Source organism: Oreochromis aureus, linkage group 9 (assembly GCF_013358895.1).
Source record: "Oreochromis aureus strain Israel breed Guangdong linkage group 9, ZZ_aureus, whole genome shotgun sequence".
NCBI classification, from domain to species: Eukaryota; Metazoa; Chordata; class Actinopteri; order Cichliformes; family Cichlidae; genus Oreochromis; species Oreochromis aureus.
The window spans coordinates 32,521,452-32,533,262 of record NC_052950.1 but is presented as its reverse complement, the minus strand read 5'-3'; the positions used below and the strand labels follow the sequence as shown (position 1 = coordinate 32,533,262).

The window sequence follows — 11,811 nt, the reverse complement described above, 5'->3', positions numbered from 1 at the left end:
TGATTGTCCATCACATTTTTATTATGACAATAAAACCTGTAGTTAAAAATCATGCAGTTTGTAGGTGAAAGTGCAAAATATTCCAGTCATAGTGGTAACTGGGACGAGGTCACTTCCAGTTCCATCAATCAAATGTGAAGCCGATTAACTTCCTTTCACATCATTTTACTGCATAAAACATTCATGTGCCTGGCTGACAGTTGAGTTCCCACTGCAGAAGATCATTTTTTCTTCACCTTCCTTTGGTTTACACTTACATATCAAACATTTCTTAAAATTCAGTTATTAAGGTTTGCAATCTTTAGTTGGATGAATCAGAGGGACGTTTGGTGTATTAACAGCTCACAGGAGACTTTGCTTCTTTAAATCCATGAAGTTCAACATCTCTGTTAACTGAAATTGAGGGAAAAGCATTACAATGATTAGAATTCATCTTTATTGTTTTAATTTCCATTTGTCAGACTGAAGGAGTTTTTGAACTCTTATTCTGGAACTTTTTACTGAAATTATTTTGGCTAAGTTGAATTCATCAAAGTAAGAGTAAATCTAAACTGGCTCTAGGGAATATTTAGATTCATGTGTGAGAAAACTGGTCCTAACTCCATGATAAAAGTGTTCTCCAGTATGATAACTAATGGCATGGTGTGCATTTTTATTCACAATATTTACTTACATGTTGGGTTCGCCACTCTCTGACGCCGTCATGCTGTTTTCTTGCTGACCTGAGACATGTTTTGGATCCATAAGATTGATACAAATATACGAATTATTTCAGTAGTACAGAGAGAATGTACTTTTACCTCTTTTCCTTCTGCAGTACAGCACCAGGCAGACTGACGATAGGATGCATATGAGTACTACCACCCCTGCAGTAATGGCTATAATAGTCATGTATGTATTTCCTGAAACAGGAAAAGAATCTGATTTTTAAATTTCTCCTGGATGCCTTAATATGTTTATTTTGTTTGTACGTCAAAAAGATTTTAAAAGTTTTGAATGATTCTTGCTTTTGTGGATTAGAAGGACCCAACATAAATCCCTTTACCTTGACTTATTTGAATAATGGTGTAATTAATCAGCATCTCCTCAACATTACTAATCTCACACGTGTATATTCCCTCCTTCTCTGAAGATAAGCCCAGTAATGTGAGGCTTCCTAACTCTGATACAGCCTTCACATGCTGCTTCCACTCCTTTGAGACTGTGTAGTTGGAACCAGACCCAGTCTTTTCCAAAATTGCACGATTAAGGAATCTCCAAATGAGGCTTGTTGGAGAAGTGTTAAAGCTGGGGCAGGGGATTGTGGTTTCAGTGAAGCTGCCAGTAACTGAAGCTGAAACAACACAGAGGAAGGTTGAGTATATGCCAAGTATAGATGAACAGCCTACACATGAAGTGCTTCTGTGTAAATCTAATGCATGTATTTCAGTATTCAACAGGGTTTTAATAGTTTTGCAATTTTCATTAGTTTTTATTTTTATTTCGTTTTGACTTCAGATTTTCAATTTTATATTAGTTTTAATTAGTTTTTACCAATTGTTTGCTAGTTTAGTTTAGTTTTTATTTTTTTGAAAATCCTTAGTTTCAGTTTAGTTTTGATTAGTTTCAGTTATAGTTTTAGTTGTGTTTGCAATAATTAAGTGTAACAAAATCCCAGTTTCATCATATCAGTCATTCTCTTCTGCTTATCCTTGGGCATGTTGCTATTCCAGCTACCATACCCTGCACCCTGGACAGGTCGCCTGTCTGTCGCAGGGTTAACACGCAGAGACAGACAACTCACATTCCCACCTATGGGTTCTTTAAATAAATAAATAAAGGCAGATGAACAACCATTGATACCAGGCAACTATAAAATGTATATCTTGGCCCCAATGAGACTATTAACTCTTGCAGCACCGGGTGTTAAGGGAATTGACTCACACAGTTATGTAGATATCCCAGTCCTGTTGTCTCGGGATGCATCACGCTGCCTTGCCTGGTGTTAGCTTCTGTTTCTGGGGATGAGGGTTGAGTGTGCTCCCTTACCTTCTCCAGGTAAGCTAGGTTAGCCTTCTTGTGTGAGCTTTTCAAGTGCACTTTAAGGTTTGTGGGATTTCTTTCCCTTTAGAAATGTCCCTCATAATTTGTCTCGTTCCACTACAAGACACTTGCTTTATCCAAAACACAGTCATATTCAAAGTAATCCCAAATTGGACTCTGACGCTTTCTCCCGACTTTTGTTGACATGATGCTACGCGTGGACGGAGCGGCAACACAGACGACCCGACTGAGGTACTTGCCACCTGCTGGCATAATAAGGCACAGCAAGAACATAACCTGGAAAATACACTTCATTCTCACCCTAGACTAACGTATGACACATACACATCAACGAAAACTAAACACATTTTCTCTATAAATTCAGTTAATTTTAGTTAGTTTTGTGAACGGTCATTTCAGTTTTAGTTAGTTTTCCTTTTATTGCAAAGTCTCGTTTTTATTTTTATTTCCGTTAACGAAACTGTTTTTTATTCGTTATTTCGTTAGTTTTCGTTAACGATAATAACCTTGGTATTCAACAATAAGCAGCTTTCAACCTCATTTCCTAGCTCATATGAGAGGCCATACTCACGTAGCTGCCTCAGACTGGCTCTCCTCCTGTTTCTCTGAGTGCTCACAGTGCAGCTGTAGACTCGATCAGTTTCATTGAGTGAAGCTATCAAAGAACCGTTGATGTTGTAGAGCTGCTGCTTGGTCTGCTCGACTGTTGTTGTATTCTTGAAGCTCACCTTGGATGGAGGTCTGGTTGACCAGGTGAGCTCAGGTTCAGGGTAGATGCCCTCTGAGCTGCAGGTGATCCTGTTTCCTACATGCTGAATGCTGACTTTGACTGGGGCTGAAAAATACAGAGTGAAACTGTGGCTTTTCAACTTAACACTACAACTGCTACATTTATTAGAGGTTGGTATAAATCTTTTGAAATATCGAGTACTTAAAAGAAAAGAAAATCCCCCAAAACCTCAGATTTGTCATACTGTGCACTTTGAGGTTGATAAATGAATCCTTTTCTGTATTGATGGTGCTGATGTAGCAGCTGTATCTGCCCTCATCCTGAACCTGCACCCCTGTCAGCTGGAGTGAGGCGTTTCCTCTGGAGAGCTGGTCCTTGAACAGTGACGTCCTATTTCTGAATTGCTGGTCCTGGGTTCTGAGCTGGTCTTTGTTGCCATAGTACAAGTACACAAGAGGGTGTCCCTCTGACAAGTGCATCCAGTGGATGTATACTCCTCTAGTGTTTCCCTGGAAAGTGCACGGTAAGATGCACGTCGTCATGAAAACACAGGAAACCTCAGTATCCGAAACATCAGATAAAAAGACTGTTAATGACTGATGAACAGAGGCGGTGGTTTACGACACCAACTGTCTGCCATCTATAATCCAGTTTTGAGTTCCCTCCCCAGACGCCTTAACGCCCACTCACATCCTGGGCCATCTGACCTCAGGAATTCACATGACAAGGTGGGGCCAGGTTTCACAATGAGCTCACCCGAAACCCTGGCTGATTAGGTCCCACACCCGCTTTCACACCTTGGCGCATGTGATTAGAGGATCACCAGGGGGTCCTTTGTCCCTCATTGGGGGGGATACTCCCACTGGGTTTAAATCTGGGACTCTCGGCCATTTGACCTTAGAACTGAAGAAGCTTCTCGGATGAGAGGTGAAACGTCTTCAAGCAACTTAAAGAAGTCCAGACGCTTTTCTTTGCAAACTCCTTTGACTACGATGACCTGGATGACTGAGAACCTTCACAGACACAATGACTGATGAAGTTTTGCACATAAAATATTTTGCAGTAACATGAAGAGAAATATTAAAGTGAACCATTTCTCAGTCTGTCTCAGCTGGTGCTAGTGAATGCTTCACTCACCTCCTCTGGAAATGGTCAGAATCCACAGAAATATGACAATCACCAGACACATGGTACTGTCGATCCTGGTAATCCTGATCCTGTAACATGTCATTTCACATGGAGCACTGGACTGCAGAGAAACGTTAAGTTTGTATTTTAGAAGTGTAGCTTTCACTGAGGGGAGCAGGCTCTTATGATTAATGTTACCAAAAGTATCCGATTTACCTGCACAACTTCATGATGGAACCTGCTGAACAAAAGGAGGTCCAAAGGCAGCTCTGTGAACACCTGCACCTGGTATCAAATCAGCCATGTGGACTTAATTAGAGAGAGGACATGAGAGAGAGAAGGGGAGAGAGAGGGAGAACAAGGAACATGCGAATAAGTCCTAACCAGTGCACACAGTTATAATCCAAATGTAATATTCACTGTGTTGTGGTGATTACAGCTGGTTAGAGTTACTTTTTTAAGTCCCTTCATGGTTGTTTGTACAGCTAAACTGATACTAAAATGAAGGACAGTAGGTAAACTCAGATTTTAAAAACAAATAAACTGCAAATTCAGTGTTAATTGTTTTTTGTCACAATTTGGTGGGGCAATCAATCTAACACAGAAAAACTCACAACTCTGGGTCTAAGGCCAAGGGACCATGCCAACTCAGTTCTGGAATGACCTCCTGATTAGATCTCTCACTCTTTAAGGACAACATGGTGCATTTCAACAAACCCCAGTGGAGATGGTCTGTGGTCCACACTGTTGACAAACAAGAAAGTCTGAGAAAAATGTTCTCAGTTATCTCAGTTTCTGATATTTAATTGAAATTGACCAATTATTGAAACCTCCATAAAAACTGGCTAACCAGTTCATATATGGTACTGGCTTTATACTTTGCTAGCTTCAAAATGTTACAACAACAAAGGTTCTTTTAAATACACTCTTAACACTGTTTAAGATGAATTAATTTTCTTTAATAAATTAATGAAGGGTATGATAGAAAAATAGTGACTGTAAAATGCATTTTTTATATTATTAACCTCCTAGGACCTGGCATCCACATATGTGGACATCACTTTTTGGGTTATTTAGACTAAAATACTCAATTTTGCTCTACAAGGGCCTGATGTCCACTTACGAGGACATTATACTGCTGCTGTTCTATCAAAATTTTAAATGAATATCCTCATATGTGGCTCTTATTTTTGTTAAAAACAAAAATAAAGTTAAAAAAAAAAATCTGGTAATTCTTTGTTTTTACATTCATTGGGCCCCAATATGCCCAAATATCAAAGAGAAATTAAAAATGCATGCCATGGAAGAGTTCAGGTCTTAGGAATTTAAGTAAATTCTGAAAAAAATACAAGTGTCTTGTTAAAGGGAGTGCCTGAGGAAATATTTGTTTTGTGCTGTTGGACGTCAACAGAGGACACAGGCGTGGTTTAATGTTCACTCACAGCAAACACACCACAGAGAGAGAAAGAGAAAGGATAACTGACACAGGTAAGCCACCACAGGAGGATCCTGACTGTTGTTATGATTATTAATAGTAGTAGTGGTAGTATAAGTAGTACTGCTACTACTAGTAGTAATTAGTAGTACTACTATTGATTGTTATCCAAAATGTGTTTTTGATTTTGCTTGTTGGACTATCCACCCACTCAGTAAAGGTGCATTTTCACTTTATGTTGTCAGCGCATCTCATCAGCCTTCATTTCAGTCCACAGCCAGTTATTCATGACAACTCTACGAAAATACAGTAAGTATTTGTACTTCTTTACTTCCCGTTACTATCACGACATCTGCTAACATCCCATCTCTAAATAAGACCTCAAATACAATAATAAAAAAAAGTTAAAGTGAACTGCACTAATGTTCAGATTATGTTTAAATGCTTTGCAGTCAGTTTAGCTCTTTGTGGGCTCTTAAAAATAAGATTCAATAAAAATGCGTACAGAGAGAGAGAGAGAGAGCGAGAGAGGAGGCCGTCTGATCTGTTGTAAATGGAAAGAGAAAACTTGATTCACATGACTGAAGCGCACTGTTGACTCCATCTGGAATCAGAGAACAGAGGGAGAAGAAGTGCTGAGGCAGGACGTGGCATGCTTTTTTAGATATATCAGTTTGTTTTGTCTATGTGGACTAGTGGGAAGAAGAGTTAATCAGTTAATCACAGAACTCAGCTCTGCAGATAGGGGCCATAGGGGCCCCTATCTGCAGAGCATTTTAAACATATAATTGGCAAATTAGCCAATGCAAAACTTTATCTGTCTATTAAAAAAAGAAGATAATCTTCTCACAAACTGGTGTTTGATTTTGAAACAGGAAAAAAGTGGGGAAACAACTGAAAAGACTAACATTTGAATGAAAACGGAAAGCAAGTAAACACTTTCTATGCTGCCTTATGGTAAACTTTGGTAATATTGATGTATAAAGAACAACACTGGCTGATGATGAAATACAGTCAGCTGGCACAGTGACACTGCCAGTATTAACCTGCAGGGTTGGACTGGGACAAAAAATTGGGCATTTTGACCAGAGACCGGCCCACCAGGTATTAAAGCTATAAAGCCTTTGAATGAAGACAAATGCTGTTGTGACAGTGATGTACACTGTCTTGTTGGTATATGTATGATTTCTATACAATTTATGTCAGATAAAAACTTTGTTCGCAAGATTCAGATAATTATTTTTTAAAAGCTAGATATTTTAAATGAGAATAAGAAAGAAAAGTATTTCTTTGTGCCCTTCTCTGCCTGTTAATGCCCTACCTGGTCCCCTGGCAAAAGTTTTGCTAGACCCGCCCCTGCACAGTCACCAGCTGTCAGCTACACAGAAAAGGATCCTGGTGTTATCTGTCTCTTAGAAACAGTTCATAACTTCAACTCATTCATGTCACCTAAAAGGTAAACCTGTTTCTCCATCACCTGTTCAGCTCTGATGATTCAGTAAGGACATCTCCTGGTTTCATCTTCATGTTTCCCTCTCACCAGATAACCAAACCGATATCATGACCAGCAGGTTTTACAGCTGTGGCTCAAGCAAACATCAGCTGATACTAGAAATTAATAAATTCTAACAACAGCTGATCAAGCTTAAACGTGCTGCTGTTGTTTAGCGCGACATCCGCTGGTTTCCTCTTTCTGAAGCAAAGTGCTTAAACAAAGTTATTTTGCAGCCATTTATCTTTTACCTTGATTTTTTAAATAACTACTTCAAACTATGTACAAAACAATCAGCTGTTCTGCATTCAATAAGATGCCACACAAATTATTTGAGCCACTCCCCAAAAAATAATTTCTGTCCACTATAAAGGAGAACATCACAGCCTGATACCTGCAGGTTTGTGTCAAGGTTCTGGGTCATTCTGACCCAGCTTCTTCAGTTCTTTATATTTTGGTATGTCCCTATTGTATTGATTATTATTCTCGATTAAGTGCAGCGTCTTCTGCCTCCTTGTAAGTTGTTTCTGGTTTCCTGTTTTACTTTGGAGGTTCGTGTCTGGTGTCAGTGTGTTCGGTTTACTATTCCCCTGTCTCGTCAGCTGTGATTTCTCCCAGGTATGTTCCCCTCCTGTGCCTCATCCCTTGATTACTGCCGTGTGTATATTAGCCCTGTGTTACCTTTGTTCTCTGTCGCATCATTAACGTCTACTCACCATCAGTCTGTGCTCTGTTTTCCATCCGTGTGTATCTGCCTGATTAGTTTGTATTTTCCCAGTTTAGTTAGTCCGCTGTTTACCGGCAACCTACTAATAAAGTGGTTACTTTGAGTTCTACTTCGCCTCACTGAAACCTGCATTTTGGGTCCTTCTCTCCTTGCCTGCCGATACGCAAACATGACAGTCTGACAGCAGCAGGCGTATCACTCCTGTTCTCTACCTGGAGACAGCAGTCGCCTCATTGTTCTGTACACACTCCAAACACTTACTCACTCACTCACTCTCTCTCTCTCTCTCTCTCTCTCTCTCTCTCTCTCTCTCTCTCTCTCTCTCTCCCCCTGACAGGTATCAGCCTGTGATGTTCTCTTTTATAGTGGACAGAAATTATTTGGAGTGTCACAAATAATTTGTGTGGCATCTTATTGAATGCAGAACAGCTGATTGTTCTGTAAATAGTTTGAAGTGGTTATTTAAAAAAATCTAGATAAAAGGTAAATGGCTCCAAATAACTTTGTTGTTTGCAAAACTTGTGCATATGATTTTAAAATTGACAATTTATATTTGCATTTAAAATTATGATTCATTAAACATGTTTGTGGTTGTTACAGTAAAATATATAACTTTCTACTCGAATTTCATGGTTTTTGTCTGACTTTAGATCAATTGTGTTAATACAGTATGTCAAAATGAAAACATAACTGTAAATTCAGACATGTGAGGTTGTGCTGAAAGGAATGATACCAAACAAGGCAAATGTGGAGGGAAAATCAAAAGTAGTTAAAAATGGCCAATTATACCCTGGACCCCAGAGGGTTAAACGTTCTTAAACACAATCGTTACTTTTCAAGTAATTAATTACTTTTAAAATCTTGTAACTCAGTTACTAACTCAGTTACTTTTTTGAAGAAGTAACTAGTAACTATAAGTAATTACTTTTTCAAAGTAACTTGCCCAACACTGTTTATAACTACTTGGCACAACCACATTTATCCTTCAACAAAGTGTGAACTCTCTTAGACAAGCTTTCTTGTAATTTCTTTAAATAATATTTTTCAACATCCAAGCTCTTCTTTGCAGTTTGTCTTCTTTTTGCTCCTTTGTCCATCAAAGTAATTTCACTCTGCTTCAGTAATGTTGAGGTCTGGACTCTGGAAAGGCCGGTCCATGGCATCATGAAGACTGCAGTGGCTGGTCCCTGACCTAGATCAGACTCAATTTGAAAAAAGAGTGAAAACAAAAGAAAACACTTCAATCTGATCATGTCTGGCTGTCATACAATGTGAAATTGGAAAAAGACGTTTATGAAAGTGAAAAATTGATTTTTAGGACACTCAGACTAAACATTGCTGGCATAATGTTAGCTTAACCAGCTGTTATTTTTCAGCTGGGTTGTTGTCCGGGTTGTAGCATTTGCAACACCATAAACATACATGTTTATGCACATTTTTGTGTATTAGAGCCCTGACTTCACTTCAGAAGGAAAGGATTGAGGTGAGGAGGAAGAGGATGAAAGTTTGTTGGTCAGTATATCAGTATACTGTCAGTCGTCTCTTTTTTGTCCCATGTTTTCTTGTCTTTGGTTAAGGATTCATATCTTGAGTCTGAAGGTTTTCCTCTGTGGTCTGAACACCTACAGGTTTCTTCTTCTCTGACTTTGGCATGCTACCTGTATGGCTGGTCTCTAGGTACATTCCTAAAATGTGATTGGGGTAATGATACTGCCCATCTCAGCCAATCTATTCAACATGGCAGGTTAACATAGCAGCATCCACAAACTAGTGCCCGCTCCTGAAAACTGTCTTCAGACTTACCAGATGAATTAAGTTTCTCTCTATTCCTTGTGTATCATGATGATCTGGTTTTTAGTTTACATGACAATTCTGAAATTAGCTTATTGGAGAAAGCTGACTGTAACTTAACAACCTCTGCTAATGTGAACTCACTGTTTCTGGTTTACCTCTCAGACTGACTTTCAGAAGTTCACAAGATGAACATTTGTGCTGAGGAAGAAAAGAGTGGAGCAGAGTCTGCAGGATCCAGCTGTCTCGCTATGAGAAGTGACAACTCCAAACTTGATTCTTTAGACTTCAGAGATGAACCTGGACCCTCAGACACAACGTAAGACTCAGTTCTACTGAGATTTCCTCATCCTCCCTCAGTGTGTAACCACGAGTCAATTTAAATTTGACCTTTATGTGAACAGTACACCCTATTGGTCCAGTTCTTACTGAGGTCATTTTTATTTTCATATTAAAACAGTTTCAGCACAAGATTAAAATATATTTTATGTTAAATTTAAATGTTTATGTCAGCAACATCCCTACATAAACAAGTGTGAGTAAAATAAATTAAGAGGACTAATGCTGCCAGGATACAACAGAGCAACGCCCCACAACTTTGTTTCCAAAAATCAAATAAAATATTCACAGTCAGCTTAATCAAATGAAATTCAGCTGTTAGATGAAGCATATTTCATGCACAAGACATTAACAACATCTGTCCTTTGGCTAGATCCTGTCTCAGTATAACAGGAAGAAAGAAAGAAAGTTAGAGACTGGGGTACTACCATACAGGAAGAATGAAAGAGAGTAGACTCTTTAACAGGGACATAGTAACAAAACAGTATCTAAAACTTGATAAAAATGTTGAGATGATTTTATGTTTGGAAATTCAGTTTGACTTTGGATACATTTTGCTCAGTTATAGTTACAAAGTGTATGAAAACGTATGGTCAGATAGCTTTAGAAATAGATAAATCTAACATGCTTATTAAAGTTTCTTTAATGAGGCCACATGTTTGAAACAGCAGATGTGACAAACACACTCCACTGCTTAAATACCACTACACCTGGCTGAGGTTGTAGTTGTTGAAAACTGGAGACAGATCAGTGTTAAGTAAGACAGGCTGACAGGGAAAGCACTTTATTACTGTTGATGAAATCAAAAGCAAACATCACATCGATGATTCAAGCACCAGTTTTCTTCATCTTAAAAAGTATTTCCCTTTTCTCGTTCCTCTTTTGGCCATCAAACCGTCTGCACAGTGTTGTCAAATTTTTATCCATTTTTTTAACTGATAAACAACAATTGACTTTAATGATAAAGAAATGTGTTCACAGAGAGAGGAAGGCGATCTCAGAGGATCCAGTCTCTACCAGCTGTGGACCAGAAAAATCCAGAACTGAAGCACAACTGCAGATATCCAGTAAGAGCAGCTGTCTACAAAGTAGGATTAAGAATCCGCTTATTCATGGACTCATTTCTGAGAAAAACTGTTACAGTCAGAGTTGTGTAATACATCCTCGGTACTTAATGTGGGATCGGTGAGGGGCCGAGGGAAGTGAACTGAGTTCAAGGTGGAACTGTCGATCTTTAATAAGTGGTATTGTGTAGTAAAGGCACACAGGCTTTTATTGGCAAGTTGATTGGAAATAATTAAAAACAAACTGGAGCTGCAGAAACAGAGTTAAACCAGTATTCTACTATCAAATATTATCATAATAATATATCATAATAAAAAGGTAATATTGGCTGATTTTTTAACATGTTTGGATAGTATTACTATATTATAAGGTGTGAATTAATCCTACATTATCTTCCCAATAGTCTACTTTGTTTAAAAGCAATGATTTAAATATTATGTTTAATGCTCTGGATTATTAAATGGAAACATTGGTGATAGTTTCTGTGTAAAAAGTGTGAAACAGAGCTACAAATATAAAACCTGCATGTTTCTATTTAGTAACATATTAATAACAGACAGAGACCTTCTTTCACAGGATATTTTATATCTGGATTCAATACATGACATGGTAAAAATATTTCAGGTAGAAAAGAAAGTGCTCAGAGAATAGATATTTAAAATGTCCAGGACACCAGAATAAAATGTCATCCCACTCCCACTTATCCAGTTTGTGGTTTGCGCAACACCAGGATCCTGCCCCACCTCCGTCACTGACTGACCTCTAACAATCCAAGGAGCCAAAGCACGTGCAGCGAGTAGCACCAAGCTGCCCACTTACATACCGAAAAATTAAAAGTTTTGACAGAGTGTGATGTAATTGGCAGTTCTTTGACCATCAGTTTTACAGATACAGACTGTCCTATTAATAAAATGCAGGATTATAATTTGTGTAACATTTTGGAACACAGTTCTGTATTCATATGTACAACAATGAACTCATAAAACTGAGTTTTTCTCAACAGAGAGAGGTTTTATTCTGCTTTCTCTGTCAACTGTTATATGACTTGATTAAGGTGTTTA

At 38.4% G+C, this 11,811-nt stretch overlaps 1 protein-coding gene across 3 annotated transcripts; it reads right to left on the bottom strand.

Annotated features, from left to right (window-relative positions):
- Window positions 1-4,207, bottom strand: LOC120441778. Of its 3 annotated transcripts, none has more exons than XM_039617174.1 (7): window positions 4,118-4,207; window positions 3,911-4,022; window positions 2,615-2,878; window positions 1,046-1,333; window positions 801-902; window positions 674-722; window positions 1-393 (listed from the first exon to the last, which is right to left on the bottom strand). In XM_039617174.1, the coding sequence occupies exons 2-7, from the start codon at window positions 4,002-4,004 to the stop codon at window positions 390-392; spliced, it is 801 nt and encodes a 266-aa protein (XP_039473108.1). In that variant the 5' UTR covers window positions 4,005-4,022; window positions 4,118-4,207; the 3' UTR covers window positions 1-389. The 3 variants fall into 3 exon arrangements, with proteins under 3 accessions (XP_039473108.1, XP_039473107.1, XP_039473109.1); XM_039617173.1 differs by having other exon boundaries at window positions 3,911-4,017; window positions 4,118-4,187; XM_039617175.1 differs by having other exon boundaries at window positions 3,911-3,990; window positions 4,118-4,184.
- Between the last annotated feature and the right edge of the window lie 7,604 nt (window positions 4,208-11,811).